The sequence below is a fragment of the Phycodurus eques genome, chromosome 13 (assembly GCF_024500275.1).
Source record: "Phycodurus eques isolate BA_2022a chromosome 13, UOR_Pequ_1.1, whole genome shotgun sequence".
Classification (NCBI taxonomy): Eukaryota; Metazoa; Chordata; class Actinopteri; order Syngnathiformes; family Syngnathidae; genus Phycodurus; species Phycodurus eques.
In genome coordinates, this window is record NC_084537.1 from 4,710,119 (window position 1) to 4,732,342 (window position 22,224).

At 43.0% G+C, this 22,224-nt stretch overlaps 1 protein-coding gene across 6 annotated transcripts; it reads right to left on the reverse strand.

The window, feature by feature from the left end:
- Nucleotides 1-647: 647 nt before the first annotated feature.
- vipr2 (vasoactive intestinal peptide receptor 2) lies at nt 648-21,833 on the reverse strand. Of its 6 annotated transcripts, none has more exons than XM_061695180.1 (13): nt 21,630-21,833; nt 16,783-16,888; nt 14,756-14,869; nt 14,589-14,680; nt 8,579-8,676; nt 6,902-7,034; nt 6,535-6,685; nt 5,320-5,380; nt 4,914-4,983; nt 4,371-4,462; nt 2,943-3,072; nt 2,386-2,427; nt 648-1,446 (listed from the first exon to the last, which is right to left on the reverse strand). In XM_061695180.1, the coding sequence occupies exons 1-13, from the start codon at nt 21,678-21,680 to the stop codon at nt 1,255-1,257; spliced, it is 1,332 nt and encodes a 443-aa protein (XP_061551164.1). In that variant the 5' UTR covers nt 21,681-21,833; the 3' UTR covers nt 648-1,254. The 6 variants fall into 6 exon arrangements, with proteins under 6 accessions (XP_061551164.1, XP_061551166.1, XP_061551168.1 ...); XM_061695181.1 differs by lacking the exon at nt 4,914-4,983 and adding an exon at nt 3,614-3,765 and having other exon boundaries at nt 1,357-1,446; XM_061695184.1 differs by lacking the exon at nt 4,914-4,983 and having other exon boundaries at nt 1,336-1,446.
- Between the last annotated feature and the right edge of the window lie 391 nt (nt 21,834-22,224).

The following is a 22,224-nucleotide window of genomic DNA, read 5'->3' on the forward strand; positions in this document are numbered from 1 at the left end:
TCTACAAATGCAAGTTTTAAGTCTACCATACAAAGCAAAAGCCCTATATCAACAACACTCAGAAACACCACCGGCTTCTCTGGCCCCAAGCTCATCTGAGTAGGACTGACTCAAAGTGGAAAAGTGTGCTGTGGTCTGACGAGTCCACATTTGAGATTGTTTTGGAAATAATGAACGTTGTGTCCTCTGGGCCAAAGAGGAAAAGGACCATCCAAATTGTTATCAGTGCAAATTTCAAAAGCTGTGATGATATGGGGGTATATTACTGTCCATGGCATGGGTAAGTTGCACATTTTGGAATGCATCATTAATGCTCAAAGATACAGGTTTGGGAGCAACATGTGCTGCCATCCAAGCAACGTGTTTTCAGGGATGTCCCTGCTTATTTCAGCAAGAAAGGAGAAATGCTAAGCCACATTCTGCATGTGTTACAACAGCATGGTTTGGTAGTAAAAGAGTGAGCGTACTAGACGTCCAGACCTGTCTCCCATTGAAAATGTGGCGCATTGTGAAGCGCAAAATTAAAATGGGATAAAATGGTTCAAAATGTTTCTGTGTGTCACGTACGTGGTTAGGGCGAATGAGAGGAACGCAAGGCAAGAACATGGTGGACCCAATAGCAGGGAAGCAGAGAGACAAGGCAGGAGTGTGGGAGTCAAAATAATAATATTTAATCTTCAAAAAAGGAAAACAAGGATATTGGATAAAGCAAAACTGATCGAAGTCCCACAACAGATAACCAAACCAAAGTAACAAAGAAACACTTTAATATCTAAAACTGGAAACAAACTATGACCTGTGAGTAAGACGTGGAATAGTGATGACACCTGACAATGACATACCACAATGATAAAGACAACTGGCGACTATGACATGGCAAAGACATGTGACAACGACAATGAACCGACAAGAAGTGAAAGAAACCAGGGAACTAAATACAAACAAATTGACGAGACAACGAGGAACACCTGGACAAGACACGAGTGGCTGGAGAGAGCTGATTGGTCGACACAAAGTAGACGAGAACAGGTGGACACGACAACCTAATGAGCACACGACAAACATGGAACACAGGAAAACATGGAACAAAACTAAACACAACCCAAACCAAGACAGACCATGACACTATGCTCTCTCTTCACAGATGGTTTACTTATTGCAGGTGCATATGGGACACATCACCAGCGATAACTGGGGGTTCACAGTGGTTCCAAACCAGCGCAGCGAGAAAGGATTAGTACATTTGACAACCATTCAGAAGCATTGACAGTTAGGCAGCACGGTGGTCTCAGACTGGAGGATGGACTGAGTTCTGGAGGTGCATTGGAGGTGGACCGTGTGTTCAGAACCTTTCCCGGAGGCCAGTGTGATGCTTAACCGCTGAGCTCGCTTCAGGCTGCAGTCCACACACAAGCTACGCCACTTCCTCGTCAGCTCGCCTTGCACCTACACACACAAATGCATATCAGTGTTAACTTTTAGAGAAATTTCAAAGTTGGACGCATCCCATGAGAATTTATGGGAAGAAACTGCAATAAACAAGGAATTTAGAAAATGTAAGGTTGCTCTTAACTCATTCACTAACGTGGACATTCCTATACATCAACTGGAATCCAACTGTTTACTGCCACTGACAAATACAGTATATTCGTAAAGTATGTTATTACTTACGCGTGCAAGTGTCTCGCCCAGCTTGTCTCTGAAATTCAAGCTTCTACATAACTAATGAGGAACAGATGCCAGCAGATGGCGTCGTTGCATTGCTTGGGATTTGAGATAGCACATCTTTTGAGTAAAAGACAAAGAACTGAGCATGTATATGTATGGTATACACAGTATGTCGCAGTAGGTAGTAGAAAGTCTGTGTTGTGGTCGTGAGAAAAGATGATGCAGTGCATGGAGTGAATGTAAATGTAAATGTAAATGTAAAAAAGCTATTGACATTCAACTCAAGCCATGTCGCGAGTCGGCGTCGCTCGAGGCACGTTTCTTAGTTGTGTATCTGTAATTAATGGATTATTTTGCCATCAAAAGTTGTTAGTCTTGTTTTTGTTGTTTTTATAGTTTGGGGTGTCACAAAAGCAAAAATTATTAGCGTAAAAGTCCCTGTTCTGCTTCACGTTTCTTTTCACAAAAAGCTCGTTTTCGCTATTTTCTGGTCATAAAATTGTGTTTTTACTGAAACCAACCCATGTTCTACTGCTGATTACTAAAGAAATGAAAAAGCTAAAAAACTTTCAGGTGAAAGAGAGTCTACTTTTTCCTTCGGTTTATTTAGTTCTTATTTTGTGACAGAACATATTTGGTAGCTCTTGAAAGATCAGTCAAAATGCTCTAAAACGGCTGGCAATATGGGAATTCTGCTTTGAAAAGTGGAGTACAGACCTCACTGTTGAGGAAACAATACAGGATGGCAACCACCAGACCCTGAAAGGCATCAAATGCAAGTGATTTACCATTGAAAATGATGACAAATCAACATGATTGTGAGTAATAGTAACATAAACTGTATAATCTTATTCGTCAGTACCGTAACGTTCATTCATTTTCCATAAAGCTTCTCCTCACTAGGGTCACGGGGGTGCTGGAGCCCATCCCAGCTGACTCCGGGTAAACGGCGGGGCACGCCCTGGACTGGTCACCAGCCAATCGCAGGGAACATATAAACAATCATTCACACCTATGGGCAATTTAGAGCTTCCAATTTACCTACCATGCATGTTTTTGGGATGTGGGAGGAAACTGGAGTACCTGGAGAAAACCCACACAGGTACAGGGAGAACATGCAAACTCCACACAGGCGAGGCCGGATTTGAACCCGGGTCCTCAGAACTGTTGAGGCGGATGTGCTAACTAGTCGTCCACGGTATCGTAACATAGGAGATACAAAATTAACAGAAACAGGTTCGTGAAAACAAAACAGTCAGTCAGTGTGGGAGCACCTGGAAGGATCCGAGGGCCAGGTCGAAAAAGATCTTGTAGTCTTCGGCCATGGATTCCGAGAGCGACACAAAGACCACATAGTGGATCCCAAACAACGGAATGAGCAGGAGAGTCGACTTGGCCAACCGCCTGAAAAGTAAAAAAAAAAAGAATAAGAATAAATTTTTTGAAATGAAATGATCTAAAGTAGACTTCAACAAATCGAAATTAAAAAAATGATACTACAGTATATCATCGCTGTCGAGCAGAATCTTTGAATTTCCAAGATGACAACTGACCAGTTCCTCCTGCACCAAATCATCACAGCGATCTATTTTTAACAAAACAGGCAAACTCAAATGTATCTAACCTAACTATTTTTAGTTACTGTCTAAAAACATCCAGACTTTAAAATCTTCACGCAAAATGACGAACTGACTTCCGCACAGTGAGGGAAGAAGTGGATTTTTAAGACACTTCTCAGACAGTTTGTCAGGTTCGGGCTTTTTACGGTGTTGGAAGGCATGTCAAAACTTGGAAGCAGGGAGGCCAGGCAGGAGTGCAGGAATTACAAAAAAAAGGATTTATTTACAAAAACCGGCAACCAAGGCACATGGAAAAAATGAAAAGTCTTAAAAATCGATAATCAAAGTAACAAAGAAACACTTGAGTAGTGATGGGCAAATGATACCGACGCTTTGGAGCTTGTGTCACTCTTCCTGAAGCGGAGTGATTGGAAACGCTGTGTCGGAGCTTGTATCAAAACACCAGCGTCACGTGACCGATGGCGTTCGAAGCTTCGAACAGTCCCCAAATGACAAACCATTATCTTTAAAGGGTTTCCTTAAAAACACCACACAAACACACACACACACAAAACAATGTTTCTGAATTCACATGCCATGATCATTTGCAAAGTAGGAAGGATCTCTAATCCTGTGAGGGACTTTTAGTACAGTTTTGAAATAAAGCTCAAAACTTTAAATATACCCTTGGTGGGTTTTCTCAGGGGCACTCCGGTTTCCTCCCACATCCCAAAAACATGCATGGTAGGTTGATTGAAGACTCTAAATTGCCCATAGGTGTGAATGTGAGTGCGAATGGTTGTTTGTTTCTATGTGCCTCCCGCCCGAAGATAGCTGGGATAGGCTCCGGCAGCCCGCGACCCAAGTGAGGATAAGCGATAAAGAAAATGGATGGATGGATGGATGGAAGGGAAACAGTGCCAGTGCTTCAGTTGTCCACCAGTTGTCACCATCATTGAAGCTTTGAATCTTTTTCGGCACAATTGTTAGGAAAGCCTCAGTGCTTCATGAGGCTTCACTTGCCCACCACGACACTTGAGTAAACCCCAAAGACCAAACATGTCATCTGTCCAGACTAGAGAACAACAAAGTAGATTAAGTGTGGTAAATGTGTGAGTCAGCGACGTGAGGCGAGGTACCAACCCGTACTGCAAGTGGTCACCGCCACCCACGTCGGGACACTGCAGCTTCTGCACCAAGATGCGAATGATGCGGATAAAGAGCAGGAAGTTGACCTGAAAAATATCCATGAAGAAGAACCATCAAAACATGCAAAAAAATTAGCCACAAAGGATCAGTTGATTTGGTGCTGGAAGAGGAGAAATTGTACAGAGCAGATGCAGAATGCAGTACACAAGGTCTACTGACTAAACAAGTATTTAGTATATTTGCATCGCACTTCTGAGGTTCTGGGTTTGAATCTTGACTTCTTTTCACATTTCAAAAACCTGTTATCGTGTTAGCTTCATTGAAGACTAATTGCCTTTAAGTGTGAATATTTGTTTGTTGATGTGTGCCTGGATATTGACTGGCGGCCAGTCTCGTCTCCTGACCAAAGTCAGCTAGAATATGCTCCAGCTCAACCTTACCACAATGAGCACTATAGCAAATGATTGGATACACACAGATGTATTAATAATTACAAAAAAAAACTATGATTAAAAAAAATTTGCTCTTTCCTCCTACCACAATCGACAGTCCAATAGGTCCATTGATGACCCAGTTAGGTATTGGGTTGTCATTCCTCTCCCAGCACCTGACAATAAAAACACACATTTAGCTTTGAGCTCAGTCAAGAAGGAGCAGTTGGTTAACAACACAAGACGCTCTGACAAGTGTTTCAAATCAAGTGTGCAGCGACGTGAGGCATCACACCACACGTCAACATTCAGAAACAAATTAAAAAAGACATGCCGGCATGCAGAGACGTAGTACCAGATTATGGGCCTTCAGGGGTGGGTGCTGACGGAGTTTCCATTCCTTCCCTCCCTACTGCCGGACAGCCAGGGTCCCCCAGAGGGCCAAGGGCCCTGGGACAGTTGTCGTCCCCCCCCCACCCCCTGTAATTGGCTATGGTGGGGCTGTCACTCACCCTGTGTCCTCCAGATAAATCCTCATGAGCACCCATGTGAACACGATGACGCTCGGGATTCCTGCATCAAATATGAATCAAATATCTCACTGCTTTGGCTCAATACAATGCAACAACGACAATAAATGACAGCGGTACCTTCACTTACGAGTTTGATTCACTGAGTGACCAAGCTCCTTACTCAATTTACTTATATATGAAATTGATTTTCCCCATATGCCTTAGTCCCCTGGGGGCAGTATAATACATCCATCCATTTTCTGTACCGCTTTTCCTCACTAGGCTCGCAGACGTGCCGGAGCCTATCCCAGGTATCTTCGGGCGAGAGGCAGGGTACACCCGGATCTGGTTGCCAGTCAATTGCAGTGCACATATAAACAAACAACCATTTGCACTCACATTCACACCTACGGGCAATTTAGAGTCTTCAATCAACCTACCACGCATGTTTTTGGGATGTGGGAGGAAACCGGAGTACCCCTGAGAAAACACACGGAGGCACGGGGAGAACACGCAAACTCCACACAGGCGGGGCCAGGATTTGAACCCCGGTCCTCAAAACTGTGAGGCAGATGTGTTAACCAGTTGTCCACCGTGCCGCCTCAGTATAATACAGACATACAGATAAAAGAAGGTGGTCACAACTTCTCAGTAAGCCAAACTAATATTAGTTGTTCTCTGGAGAGGATAAAGAAAATAGGCCTCTGAATATTGTTTTATTACCCGTCTACATGTGTTGCTCTACCGTTTGTGTTCAAATAGCCCATGCTTGGAGGGTTATAAAAGGCCACTTGTTAGCCTGTCTATGGAATTTCCCATTATGTGTTAGCATTAAGCTATCAGACATTAAGGCAATGTGGGAGTGCCAATAATCAAATTGAAGCCTCTTTTTTAAAGAATTGTTCACTATCTGCCAAATTGCTGCTTGTTGTGAAGTTTGCTGGCACCAGTACAGTGCTCGTATCTCGAGTTTTTGCTTGCAAAAATTCTCCGAACAGTGCCTTGTATCTCGAAAAACTTGTCAGACAGGTCACTTGCATTTCAAGGCACCGCTGTAATGTGGATAGCTATAGTGATGTGGATAAATATAGTAATGTGGTTAGATCCAGTAATGTTATTAGATATAGTAATGTGATTAGATAAAGTAATATGGATATACTGTATATAGTCGTGATTAAATAAAGTTGTGTGGTTAGATACAGTATTGTGGATTACCCCATCCGATGAGCATGTAGACCACAAAGTGTGTGTTCTGTGAGAACATGGCTACCAGGAGGGTGTGGAGATACAAGGCTTCCACCAGCAGCCAGAAGAAGTTGGCCATGATGAAGTACTGCAACAACACCAGGCTGGCTCGACACGCCACCTGACACACACACACGCAGCGTTAATGAGGCTGTGATGCTTATCAGTTTCAACACTCATCAGAAGACGGCTCAGCATTCCCTGTCGGAGGATTTCACGTTCCACCGAGAACACTTTCTAGATTAGTCCTTGCCACAAAGAGGAAAAATGCAAATGAGCAGGCAAAGCAGTGTTTGAGTCACGCGTGCTCGTGCGTGTACCAAATGAAGCGTCTCACCAGCGAGGGCTGAGCAGAGCAATGCGCCGCGCGGCCGAACAGAAAGTGGTCCTTCGCCAGCACAGCGGCCGCTCTCAGAATGAAGGACAGGAACAGGTTGAGGTGGATGGAGTTCCTGGTGCAGTGCAGCTTCCTGTGCGCCAAATCACAATCGTCACCATTACGGTCCATGCTGCCTTGAGATACAATTTGCATTTGTTGCGCAACCATGCCAAAAACTCTCTTATCTCAAATCATCTTTCCCCATTGAAATGAAAGGAAATGCTATTAATCTGTTCGAGACTCCCCTCAAAAACCCAACATTTTGTGTTTGTGTTTTTCCAATGAGAAAAATAGCACTCTATAATATTGTACTTTGTAAAAACACGTAATAATGACATAATTATATAGAATGTAAATAATGAAAAAATCTTTTCCAAATTTTTCGCCCCAATTCAATGGACATTGTGCTTTGTGTGTCTTCTGGTATCCGCACTTTGGCCACCTGAGTGCAGTGCAACACAAACATACGGATTCGGTAAATTGAATTAATTTTAGTTGTTCTTCGCAGAGGATAAAGAATAAATACCTGTGAGTATTGTGACATCTGTTGACGTGTTGCTCCACTTTATGTGTCCAAATATCCGTCGCTTGAAGAGTTCTACAACCGTGACTATCTATGCTAACTGTTAGCATGTCAATTGCATTGTCCATTTTATCTTAGCATTAAGCTAGCAAGCCATTCTTAAGGCAACTTTGTTTGGTTGTTTTAAATACACAACATGCAATTGTCTTTGTTTTATGTTTGACAGTAAGCTTCATCTGGGAGTAGCAATAAACAGCCTCTTTCTTTAACAAAAACAAAACTGCTTTTTGCTGTGAAGTGAGTTGGGTTCGCTGCCACCATACGGCGTTGTATCTCTAGACACCCACACACACAAGAAGTGAGAAGCCCATATTAGGGCCTACGTTTAATCTCTCTATTGTTATGAGGCAAGTTGTCCTCCAGGCGTCGAAGCCATGGACAATTTTGAGATTTCGGAGGCCGTTGTGCGAACGGCAGCCTCTTTTCATTTCCTACACAATCAAATGTTTTTCTCGCTTTTCCTAATCCTGCATAACAATAATGAGCGAGTGATGTCACACATTCAGATCATCACCGTGATCTTCTTCAACACAGCAGTCTGGATTTGGCTTCCTTCCAGATATACTATGTGCGGACAATATGCAAATGAATCATCAGGAGTTAGATTAATGAACTGAATTTAAATTGTTTTTCTTATCAAGAGATTTTGGGCAATTGGATGCTTCCATGTGTCCCAATACTTTTGGCTAAAATCCAACTTTTCTTCACTTCCTGTATGTTTTCCAATATATTTGTCAAGCTTTGCATTTTCTTGACTTCCTGTAAGTGTCCCATTTTTTTGGTCCAGATTTTCTGCACTTTTCAACTTCCTGCCCGTGTCGCAAAACAAATTCCACTTAATCACTCCCAATGTTTGTCCCAAACGTTTTTGGGAAGGTAAACTCTACATGTGTCCAAATGTTTCTTCACTTCCTGGAGCTGTCGCAAAACTTTAGTCCACGTTTTCCGCACTGCTCACTTCCTGTAAGTGTCCCAATCCTTTTGTGTCATCTTACAAAAGCTCTAGTGCACCCCCTGCTGTGAAACAGGATGATGAGAAGATTGTGTCTCACCTGAAGAAGCAAAGGACAGCACTCCCGGTGGTGAGGAAGATGAGGGACAGGCTGTGGCCCAGTGTGTACAATGTCTGCACTAGCACGTAGAACACCAGCTGAACACCCACACAATACACAAACACTAAAAAGGGGTGTCAAGAACATTGCTAAATATGATGCTAAAAGCAATTACTGTATGCTTACAGTGGTGGTTATGCCAAGAGTGGTTCTAGCCACATTGCTAACAATGACGCTAACAATAAGTGCTAAAATGGCAACAGTGGGGCTAACAACTATGCTATGCTAACTAAGCTAAGTAGCTACAAACTCGGTTTGTAGCTAACAATGTTTGTATCAGCCGAAAACATTTTCAGGTGATGCGCTGGTTGACTTTTGGATGCTACGTTAGCTTAGCATCGTGATTGGGTTTGTGGATCGAAACTTGTGTCGCTCTCCCTTGTGTCTGAGTGTCACAATGTAGTAATTTATCCAGTTAAGTGAACAAACACAAGGGTGAATTCACGACACATCGGCGACCCCAACTGAACTGAATTGAACCCAGAACCGTGGCAGGGAGCTGCAATTAGCGGAGAAGTACTGCCAAAAAACAACAACACGACGATAGTCACCTTTCGAGCAAATGTTTGTTATTATTATTATTATTATTATAACTAATCCTAACCTCTAACTCTACTGCCCACTCTAACCATAACCCATAATGCTAGCTTTAACTCTAAAGTAGCCCTAAACCCTAACTGTTAGATATTATTTTTGTACTAGGGTCCAACTGTTAAGGATTTTTTTTAGGCCGATACAGATTTCGAGATTACGCAGAATATATGCAGATAACCGTTTAATCGGCTGATTAATTTAAAAAATATATATAATGAATAAAATATATATTTTTTTTTTTGTCCTTTAACACTTACAACAACAAAGATATGAATTACATGCAGAACATTTTGCTGTTTCAAAATAGTTTTTGTTTAACTTTACAACAGAGAGGAATTTTCAAGTACAAAACATGCAAAAAAAGCATTAACTGATTAATTTATTTCTCGATTTAGGCCATAAAGGAATTACAGTAGAGAAGCAAATTAATGAGTCAAGTTACTAGCAAAACATTATTTATGGATGATTTCTTTTAATTTTCAATCACATTTGTTCTATTCCATTATTTTCTTTGCCATTAAGTGATGACTTCAAAATAAAAACCAGAGATGCCTTTCTCAGATGTGAAAACATTTTATGTTCGTGCATTGTGGCTGTTTTTGTTTTACTCTTTATTTCTTGTATTTTTTTAAATCTGGCTGTCATTATCTTTGTCTTATGTTGTAATGTGTAAATATGTAAAAAAAAAAAAAAAAAAAAAGTCAGTCCTAAACATTCCTAAACATATTGTACATCAATTGCCTCAAATATTTCAAGCAAGCACCCACACACTTCCTTTCTGAAAGCTTAACACCTGTTTGAGTGAGCTATTTTATAACAGCAATTCAAGTCTAGGCCAAATGGTCTTGAGATGGAAACTGGAAATTCTCCTCATTTTGTATCAACACGGGCAGGTAGAAAAAGAAGTTAAAAAGGTTCAGAAATTTTGAGAGGACAGATCACTCAGTGAGGAGAGAGACAATTGTCAACTCGACTTACCGAGTGACCTCTGACGCCGTATCATTTGCTGTGTTACTCAGTTAACTTGCTTAAAGGGTCCCCTTCCATCAAAATCCATTTTTTTCAACTGTTTTTATGCATAACATACAGTAGGTTAAAATGAGTCTTTGACCTGGTTTAAGTTTCTATGTGGTTTGTCAAGTGAATGCAAAAGATGATAAAGGACATTAGGCTTGTAAAATGGCCGGATAAGATTTCTGTGTTTTTGTGAAGTAGAAAGTTATTAATTATTCAAATATCTGGCCACTTCTTGGTTGCTACACGACTTATTATCTCCCTCCATGAGTTTATCAACAAAAGAACCAGGAAAACAACAATAAGAGCAACACTAAATCTTATGCTCATTGCTAACCCGAGCCACTAAACCTAACACCTAAGTCTTAACCTCTAAATGTAAACAAAACCACAACCCTAAAGCCATAATCCTAACCGTAAATATACTGAACAAAAATATAAAGCAACACTTTTGTTTTTGCTTCCATTCACGAACTTAAAGATCTCAGACAATTTTTTTATGCAAACAAAAGGCCAATTTCTTGCAAATGTTGTTCACAAATCAATCTAAATCTGGTAGTGATCACTTCTCCCTGTCATATCTTGTATTGTTTGCTTGTTTCCTGTGTGGAATCTTTGTGTTGCAGTCCCTGGGTGCTGGTCGGTGGGCGGAGTCTCCTGCGATGCAGCTGCTGGTGATCTGCTTGTCATCAGCAGTGCATTTAAGCATGGGAGACGCAGGAGGAAAAAAAAAATTGTATTTTGCTTGTTGCCATTGCCTTGTCAGCTTTGTTACATTCTCGCACATTCCCACATTCATTCTGTCCTGCCACTAGCTATTTTCATCTGCTGGTTTTCTAGTCAGTGCTCCTGTGTTTTTCTGTTGTTTCTCTTCCTTGTGTAGGTTAGAGTTTGTTCTCCTAGTTACTTTTAGTGTTTTCCTCCTGTGGCTTCCCATCCACCGTCCTTATTTAAGTACCTGTCCGCTAGAGGGTTTTCGCGTTGACTTTCTGTTAATAGTTATTTTTTTCACATGAGCGTGCTCCCTTTGTTGAATAAAGTCTGTAAACCCTCATCTTTTGTTGTTTTGCTTTGGGGTCCAAATATATTGTGTTTGACGCAGCCGTAACAGAATTTCTCGGCCATTATGGACCTCACAACCGCTGAGCATGTGTCTAGCCAAAGGGAATTGGTTAGCCAACATGATCGCTCACTCAGCTATCAGTGCGCACACTAACAACCTTAGTTCACTTGACTCATGCCTTGACCAGATTTGCACGCTCCTTCCTGCCACTCCTGCTGTTACAGATTCGGGTCAAAGCATTCCCACACACCCGCCACCTGCTATTCCCGGTAACCCCCGCGAGCCAAATATCCACCACGTTATGCTGGAGATCTTGGATCGTGCGGACAATTCCTCCACCACCTTGTTCTTGTTCTAGCTTTCGTTATGAGTCTGCTTGCGGACAAGGCAGCGACATGGGCCATGGCAACTACCGATCAGCATCCCGAGATACGTTCCTCATTCCCAATTTGGTTAAGGAGATGAGGAACGTCTTTGACCATCCCGTTAAGGGTAAAGAGTGTGGCAGTCGTTTACTAGATTTTTCTCAAGACGCTTTTACTGTGGCCGACTACTCTTTTTGCCACCATATTCTGGCTGCGGAGAGCGGCTTTGAAGACGTGGCTCTTTGCAGCATTTTTCGGCGAGGGTTAAACCCCATAGTTAAAGATGAACTGGCAGCTCGTGAAGAAACGACAAGTTTGGAGGACCTTATTGGTTTGACCACAAGGCTGGATAACCGACTACGCCAACAAGACCGAGAGCGTGTGGGTGAGCTCAGGTGGCGACCGGTGAGAGAAACGACGAGGACACACCAGCGCTGGTGGCGACGGATCCGGGATTCGGCCCCACTTCTCTTCCTTCAGTGGATCCGGGCTGGCAGTCAAGAGGGGAGGAGGCCATGCAACTGGGAGGTCAAAGACTCGGCGTCCAGGAACGCAACCGATGTATGAGAGGCAGGCTATGTTTGTACTGCGGGCGACCAGGACATTAGGTTTTATCATCCCCAAGGAAACCACTTCTGACTGGCGGGTTCGAATCTCCACACCGCTACATCTCAACGGTGCCCAGTCAGCCAACCTCCATGAAGCCCCAGGACCAAACAAATAACTGTGAGTCGCATGAGACTGGTTCGACCACTTGTAGGACTCTCACCCAAGCAACTAATCGCCTTCAGCTCCTTATGATTTCTCTTAATGGTAGCTGCCTTAAAGTTGTAACACTGGTGGATTCTGGGGCCAACGATTGTTTTGTCGACTTGTCGGTCGTTGAAACATTTAAATGTTTGATGGTTAAATTGGGGAATGCTAAGGAGGTAAGGGATCTTAATGGGGACCTTATTGCCACTGTTACACATGAGACTGAGTCCCTGTAGTTGGTCTTGTCGGGTAACCATCACAAGACCAGACACTTTTTTTTATGCAAACCCAATTGGCACCTGTTGTTTTGGGCCTTACATGGCTTAAGGAGCACAACCCGGAAATGAACTGGGACATCCCCAAAATTATTAATTGGAGTTTGTTTTGCCACTCGCACTGCTTGCAATCTGCTGTACCTAACGCTGATGTTCCTGTTTCACCCAAATTGGAATCTATAAATTTAGACTCAGTACCACTAGAGTACCACGATCTCAAGGTCTTTGGTAAAGATTGAGCCCAATCCCTGCCATCGCGTTGTAATTATGACTGCGCAATTGATTTAATTCCAGGTGCTCCATTGCCAAACGCTAAACTATACTAGGTGTCCAAACCTGAACAGGAAGCTCTTACGGAGTATATTTCATCCTCACTAGCCGCGGGGCTCATTCGACCTTCAAAATCCCCAGTAGGAGCAAGATTCTTTTTCATCGATAAGGACAAGCTGCTTCATCCTTGTGTTGATTACAGGGCCCTAAATGATATTACTATCAATAATAGGTACCCACTGTCACTATTGGACTCTGCATTGAATCCGTTGCATTCTGCTACCATCTTCACGAAGCTGGACTTGGGTAATGCCTATCAGTTAGTGAGAATCAGAATGGGTGATGACTGGAAGACAGCCTTCAATACTTCTATGGGTCAGTTTGAATATTTGGTGATGCCATTCGGTCTTACGAATGCCCCCGCTGTGTTCCAAAACCTGATCAATGTCCTGCGTGATATGATTGGTTGCTTCTGTTTTGTTTACTTGGATGACATTCTCATCTTTTCCAGAGATCTCAAAGAACCCGAAAGAAATTTCATGCCCGTTCCGTTCAATTTTTGGGGTTCATCGTGGAGGGGGGCCAGCTAAGACCTGATCATGCCAAGATACAGACTGTGGTCGATTGGCCATCTCTGACATCATGGAAGCACTTGGATTTACCAATTTCTACAGGCCCTTCATCTGGAATTACAGTTGTAAGGCGGAACTTTTGACAAGGTTTACATCGGTAAAGAGACCTTTTATTTAGAACCCAGAAGTTGAATCGGGTTTTGTTGATCTTAAGCTTTTATTTACCAGTGCTCCTGTTCTCACTCATCCCAATCTAAAACTTCCGTTTATTGTAGAGGTGGTTGCTTCGGATTCTGGAGTGGGGGCCGTACTATCCCAACGATCCCCTGTCGACCAGAGGGTGCAAAAAGAGGGAAAAAAACACGCACCGTCACTGGGTGCTCGGGAGATGCCGTTATGGCCTGTCCGTTCAAGGAGGATATGAGGTATGTTCCCATACTTTTAATATGATACAGCTCGCAAGCAGGCAACGAAACGTTATGGAGCCTAGCAAGCTAGTACTAGCACTAATGTTTGTACGTAAACATGCCGGCGTTCTGTCGAATCATGCTCTAAAGCTTTGGTAAACATTGGTTTGTGCACATGTATAAATGTTGACAATGGCAAGCGCGGGAGACGATGCGCCGCTCACAATACGCAATTGTATTGATCGACGTCAAGGTGCACTGTGGGAGAGCTGTTGATGATACAGTATGTCACACTGCAAGGAAGATTTCCCAAAAAATCAAACATGATAGTCTTTTCATTTTGAGGTCGTAAGGCCAAGACTTTTCATTTTGGGGTCGTAGGGCTATCGTAAGGCCAAAACGTCGGTCATTGATTATGTCACACTACAAGAAGTTTTGTCATTCTCAACAAAATATGTCAGGGCCAATCTGGGAAATCCCCTGCGACAGGAAATCGGGCCAATATCGGGGCTAAAAGTTTGTCTGATTTGGTATTATGTAGCCCCCAATAAAAGGCTACTCTAAAATGTGTAGCGTCAATTGAGCATTTTGATTCAATTCAGTTAGAAGCTGAAGTCAATGAAGTCCCTGAACGCACCTTGTCCTGGCGAGTGTCGGAACCACATGCGCTGGTTATGTTGGGGAACACATCGGACCATCCGGACGCTGTGCACTTCCTGCTGATGTTCCCTGCATGAGGTGTTGATGAATGAAATGAAGAAGGAGTAGGACGAGGAGGAGGTGTGGGTCCTGGTTGGACTTTACCATTGGTGCCAAAAACGGTGGTGAGGAAGCGAGGACAAGGTATGGTGGCAGTCTGGCCAATCCCGGTGTGTTCCCAGCACGTGACATTATCCCAAGTGCCTTTGCAGCCTGCCTCTGATCGCACAAAACCAATCAGAATCAACTACACTAGAATGATTTGGAACACACTGACCCAAGACGGAGTCACAAACTTTATGAGATATCAAGACAGTTATGCTATCTTGGCTCTGACCCTTGATCTCCAATTTTGAATTTTGTTTAATAATCACTTGGGTAAAGCCTTGAGATACGAGTTGAATTTTTTTAATGAGCACACTTGTAAGTCAAAACGCTCATAACAACATATATCTCAAATTACATTTCCCCACAGGTTCCCCCCCAAAAAATCAGCAAAATCTTTTTAGTCATCATCTTTTTATTTTGTTTTTAAAATTGCTTTTCCTGCATTTTGCACACTATTTTATTATTTCATTTTCACATTATCCTTGTTTGTGCTTTTTTTTGCCCTCGATAAATCCTTTTCAAACTTTTTCCACCATTAATGTGAACAACAATTTGTACAACTCAACTGATTTATTTTAGTATCTTTTTGAGAGGGGAGGTGAAAATAAACAACTGAAATAAATTTGAACGTGATTGACCTGGACTTGACTTTTTGCTGCCGTCTTGGCTAGGTCACCATTGCAAAAGAGATATTATGTTTTAACTGTTTTTTTTTTTAACCTGGTTAAATAAAGTTCAAATAAAATAAATTTTAAAAAATCTGGTTGCACAAGGGAGTACTCCTTATAACTGGCAGGTAGCTGTGTTCAGGAGTAACAGATCACATTAGAACTAATGTTCAATGGGAGTCCACACACACCTACTCCCATTTAAATTTTTAAATGAAAACAAAAACTACAACACATGCATAGGGCCTTACAGAATCATTTGCTGTATACAGTAAAATGACTGAACGAAGAAGCTGTTTGCTAACCAGACTAATTGATAAAGTGAGAGAGAGAGAGAGAGAGAGAGAGAGAGAGAGCGAAAGAGAGAGAATTTACCACAAAAGATGCATGTTTTACATTGACTTGTGATCATAAAATAGTGCTAATGTTGCCATATGCACAGCCAAAACAACAGCAAAAACATCCGCAACTTACGTCTTTTCTCAAGTTAGAAGCGGTCTGAAATATCAAAGTTTGAGCAGTAACTGCACTGCATCTTAAAGCTGTTGTTTTCCATAGTCTGTGATATAAGCATGAATCGCGCGCGACTGTCACGACTGGCTTTGATTGGCCCGCCAAGCTCAATAGAAGACTTTGTGTGCGAACATGTGACTTTCTTGTGTCGTTTTTTTGGGTGAACTTGAGTCAAACATCACTGTGTTAATCACGGCGGAGTGGAGCAATGGCGCCTGACGCCGAAGTCGAAAACGAAAGACTAAAAATAGATCGCGCACACAATTATTGATAAATGAAAGTAGCAAGTGGCATGCAGATTATTGTAACGGAGTCAAAGTACTGTTTCTTCTTAACATAAATGCTCAAGTAAAAGTAAAACGTATGCTTCATTAAAACTACTCTGACAAGTAAAGCTGTTGAAATTGGGGTGTTAAACCAAAGTTAGGCTTTCAAATTAAGATTTCAAACGGGGGTTGAAGTTTCAAATAAGGGATTCAAGCCTCGCTAGGGTTTCAAACAAGTATTAGGATTTAAATTAATGTTTCAAACAGGGGCTAGGGGTTCAAATACGTAATTCAAGCCAGAGCAAGAGTCTCAAACATGCTAAAGTCTCAAATTATGGTTTCAAGAAAAGGTTGAGGTTCAAAATTAGGGTTTCAAACAAGTCTTGGGTTTCCAAATTAGGGTTTCAAACGAGCGTTGGGGTTTCCAATTAAGGGTTACAGTATAAAATTAAGCTTTTAAAAGCAGGGTTACTGTATTCGTAGATGTGAGCATCCAGTCAGTCAGTGTGTGTGCTGTCGTCAATTTCAAGCTGGGCGTGTCCACAATGTGAACTAGGTTGTAGTGAGTTTTTTGTACCTTCGTGTGGCGCTCGTCTCTCTTCCTCCTTGAGTCTCTTCACACACTCGGCATGATCTTTCTCCACCTCCACAAGGAAGTTGCAAGTGGGGTGGCGTCCACACGCCTGTTATAGGGGGCACAAATATTAGCAAAATACAACATTAGCATCACAAACAATCAGCATCAGAATTGCGCAACTGTGCTGAAAAAATGACAACATGAAACAGACGGAAGGAAAATCAACTTTAACATCACACTTTTATAGTTTGCGAATGTGTGCGTGTCTGTGTGTGCATCCATTTGTGTGTGTACGTGCATTTGTGTGTCCGTGTGTGTGTGCATTTGTACACATCCATCCATCCATTATCTACACCGTTTATCCTCACAAGGGTCGCGGGTATGATGAAGCCTATCCCAGCTAACTGCGGGCAGGAGGCGAGGTACACCCTGAACTGGTTGCCAGCCAATCGCAGGGCACATAGAAACAAACAAGCATTCGCACTCACATTCATACCTATGGACAATTTAGAGTCTTCAGTTAACCTACCGTGCATGTTTTTGGGATGTGGGAGGAAACCGGAGTACCGGAGAAAACCCACGCAGGCACGGGGAGAACATGCAAACTCCACACAGGAGGGGCCGGGATTTGAACCCCGGTCCTCAGAACTGTGAGGTAGATGTGCTCACCAGTCGCCCACCGTGCCGTCTGTGCACATCCATGTATGTGTCAAATGAATCTTGTTTTCCTTTCGGCTTGTACCGTTAGGAGTCACTACAGTGTCACTATCTCTCCTCTGGACGTGTCCAAACCAGCGTAGTCTGCTCTCTCTAACTTTGTCTCCAAAACATCTAACCTTGGCTGTCCCTCTGATGAGCTCATTTCTGATTTTATCTGACTTGGTCACTCCTAGAGCGAACCTCAACATCTTCATTTCCGCCACCTCCAACTCTGCTTCCTGTTGTCTCTTCAGTGCCACTGTCTCTAATCCGTACATCTTGGCTGGCCTCACCACTGTCTTATAAACTTTGCCCTTCATCCTAGCAGAGACTCTTCTGTTCACATAACACACCTAACACCTTCCTAGACCCGTTCCGACCTGCTTGGACCCGTTTCTTCACTTCCTTACCACACTCACCATTGCTCTGGACAGTTGACCCCAAGTATTTAAAGTCCTCCACCCTTGCTATCTCTTCTCCCTGTACAAACACCCTAAAGGCAAATAATGCATCTGTAGTACTCTTTCTAGGCATGAAACCATACTGTTGCTCGCAAATACTCACTTCTGTCCTGAGTCTAGCCTCCACTACTCTTTCCCATAACTTCATCGTGCGGCTCATCAACTTTATTCCTCTATAGTTCCCACAGCTCTGCACATCACCCTTGTTCTTAAAAAGGGGCACCAGCACACTTTTCCTCCATTCCTCAGGCATCTTCTCACCTGCTAGAATTCTGTTGAACAAGCTGGTCAAAAACTCCACAGCCACCTCTCCTAGATGCTTCCATACCTCCACAGGAATGTCATCAGGACCAACTGCCTTTCCATTTTTCATCCTCTTTAATGCCTTTCTCACTTCCCCCTTACTAATCATTGCCACTTCCTGGTCCACCACACTTGCCTCTTCTACTCTTCCTTCACTCTCATGTTCTTCATTCATCAACTCCTCAAAGTATTCTTTCCATCTATCTAGCACACTACAGGCACCAGTCAACACATTTCCATCTCTATCCTTAATCACCCTAACCTGCTGCACATCCTTCCCATCTCTATCCCTCTGTCTGACCAACCTGTATAGATCCTTTACTCCTTCTTTAGTGTCCAACCTGCCATACATGTCATCATATGCCTCTTGTTTGGCCTTTGCCACCTCTATCTTTGCCCTACATCGCATCTCAATGTAATCCTTTCCCCTCTCCTCTCTCCTCTTAGTGTCCCACTTCTTCTTAGCTCACCTTTTTCCTTGTATGATTTCCTGTACTGTGAGGTTCCACCACCAAGTCTCCTTCTCTCCTTTCCTCCTTTCTCCTTAATCTTACCATTCCTTGTCAACTACTCAATTTTGATATCACAGTGGCGCCTCGAAATACGAATTTTTCAAGCTACGAGCCGTCGTTTGGCCGATTTTCTGCTTTAACCTACGAACGCAAGACTAAGATACGAGCACTGTGACAAAGTAAGAATTCCACCACTAGCTTTATGCTAACGCATAATGAGAAATGCCATAGATGTGCTAAGGAATTGTATCTATGTGGTGGTCTTATAACCCTTTAACCAACTGATATTTGAAGAAAAACATGGAGCAACACATTTATACAGACAATATTACAATACTCACAGGCTTAGAGTACATTCTTGATCCTCTGCAAAGAACGAGTAATATCACAGCAGCTTACTGAAGAGCTGTGACTGTCTGCATGAATATCCGTATATATGTGTTTTATTTCACCCACGTGGCCAAGGCACACACACCAGAAGGAGCAGCACAAGGTTAATTGAATTGAAGCAAAAAGCATGGCAAGACGGTTTTATTCTTTACATTTTATTTTATTATGTCATTACTACTGTATATAGCCCTCCATAATATGACAATATTATGGAGTGAAATTTCAGACAATCAGACAAAGCACGGCTCCAAAATCCCTATGATGTTTAAATATACTGGAAGATATTTTCCGTTGCCAAGACGCGGGTCACCGGGGCCCCCCTCTGGAGCCATGCCTAGAGGTGGGGCTCCAAGGCGAGCTCCTGTTGGCTGGCCCTGCACCCATGGGTCCTGGCCGGGCACAGCCCGAAAGGGTAACGTGGGTCTCCTTTCCAATGGACTCACAACCTGTGAGAGGGGCAATAGGGGTCGGGTGCAGGGTGAGCTGGGCGTTGGCTGAAGGCAGGGACCTTGGTGATCTGATCCCCGGCCACAAAAGCTGGCTCTCGGAACATGGAATGGCACCTGGCAGGTGAAGTAGCCCGAGCTGGTGTGTGAGGTGGAGAAGTTCCGACTAGATACAGTCAAGGTTGCCTCCACACACAGCTTGGGCTCTGGTCTCAGTCCTCTTAAGAGGGGTTGGACTCTCTGACCACTGACCTTGACTCGGGACGTTGTGAGTGGTTGGGGAGAATACTTCGAAGACCCCCTCAATTCCACCGACACATCTTCCCAAAAGGAAGCAGAGTCTGTGGTCTCTGAGGCGGGCGCTCCTATCTCAGGGGTTGAGGTCACCAAGGTGGTTAAAAAGCTCCTCGGTGGCAGGGCCCCGGGGGTGGATGAGATTCGGCTGGAGTTCCTAAAGACTCTGGATATTGTGGGGCTGTTCTGGTTGACACACCTCTGCAACATCGCATGGGCATCGGGGATAGTGCCTCTGGATTGGCAGGCTGGGGTGGTGGTCCTCCTTTTTAAGAAGGGGGACAGGAGGGTGTCTTCCAACCTCCCTGGTATGGTCTATTCAAGGGTGCTGGAGAGGAGGGTCCGTTGGGAAGTTGAATCTCAGATTCAGGAGGAGCAATGTGGTTTTCGTCCAGGCCGTGGAACAGTGGACTAGCTGTACATCCTCGGCAGGGTCCTCGAGGGTGCATGGGAGTTCGCCCATCCAATCTACATGTGTTTTGTGGATGTGGAGAAGGCATTCAACCGTGTCCCTCGGGGAGTCCTCTGGGGGGTGCTTCGGGAGTATGGAGTACCAAACCCCCCGATACGGGCTGTTTGGTCCCTGTCCGACCAGTGCCAGAGTTTGGTCCGCATTGCTAGCAGTAAGTCGGATTCGTTTCCGGTGAGGGTTGGACTCCGCCAAAGCTGCCTTTTGTCACCGCTTCTGTTCATAACTTTTATGGATAGAATTTCTAGGCGCAGCCAAGGCATAGATGGGGTCTGGTTCGGTGGCCTCAGTATTGCATAGTGTGCCGCTAGAAGTCGGGGATGAGATCCTGCCCAAGTGGAGGAGTTCAAGTATCTTGAGGTCTTGTTCACGAGTGAGAGAAGAATGGAACGGGAGATCGACAGGCGGATCGGTTCAGCGTCTGCAGTGATGCAGACTTTGTATCGTTCCGTTTTGGTGAGGGACCTGTATGTAATTCTAAATTCACATATTACTGTCACATGTGAAAACTGTCAATAGTTATATACTTGTACACACTGTATTTGTTTTATTTTGCCATTAAAAGCCCTTTCTCAGTGTTTTGTTATTTTTTTTAATAATAGGAAAGCACTGTTTAGATGTTTGAGGTGCCACAAAGACAAAATAAATTAGTGTCAAATGAAAGTTCTGCTTGAAATTTATCTTTTCAAAAAAGGTCGTTTTCTCAATTATCATAATAATAATAATAATAATTATTATTATTATTTTAACGAAGGAACAGGTATTTTGATCAAACTTACCTATTTCTACGGCTGATTACTTAAGAAGAAAAGAAAACAACTTTTTGGGATGAAAGAAGAGAGTCTTGTCTTTCTTTTGCTAAGTTCCACATTTGCATAGCCCTAGGACACAATAATACTCTGTGAGCCTTGAAAGAACGGTCGAAATCCTCTAAAACGAAGGAGATGGCCATTGTCAAAAAGGCTGGCAAATGACTGTAGATAACATGTTAGAAACAGCTCTCAGTGCACTTGTGTAAGCTCCATCATATATATCTTGAAAGTGTCAATCTAAAGAAATTGAACATCCAGTAACTGTCTTAGTAAAGGCTGAATTGTTGGTGGTGTACTTAATTAAGTGAATGAATGTATGTTTGGCTCACAGGTTTTATACAATAATAATTATGCTAATGTTTCTTAAAAAAAAAAAAAAAAAAAAAGGCTTACGTTCATGAATCATCATGCTGTATTATCAAGACTGCGACGGCATAAAATCAAACTCGCAGTGAACTCACCATCAGCAAAGACGCGGAGAAAAACGCCAGGAACAAAATGAAACTTTTCATCTTTGCTCTTTAGTCCAGACAAACAATGAGATTAACCATTACATTTCACGATGTTATTTGTAGTCCATAAACGTGTTTTCAATTTGTATGCTACAAAAACTCAAAAAAGGTCCAGTGGGATAAGGAGTTGGACGTCTTTCCACGCAGCGGAACGTGAACGCAAGATGCAGCTATCAATTCCTTATAGTGGGCGAAAACACTTCTTCCTTGACCTTTCAAAATAAACTTGTAACCGGAAATAACCATTGTTTAGTCATCCGAAATTTGATTTAACGGAGATGCACATTAGTACAGTGGTGCCTTGAGATATGAGTTTCATTAATTCTGTGACCATGCTTGTAACTCAAAACACTCACGTCTCAATTCATCTTTCCCCAATGAAATGGATGGAAATGCCAGAATCCGTTCCAGCCTCCAGAAAAAAGAACCCAACAAAAATGTACCTTTCCTCTTAACAACAATCAAGACGCATTTGGGAACTGAGGACACTAATTGTTGAAGCTTCGTAGGTGGACTTCTTTCCCATTCTTGCTTCATGTATAAT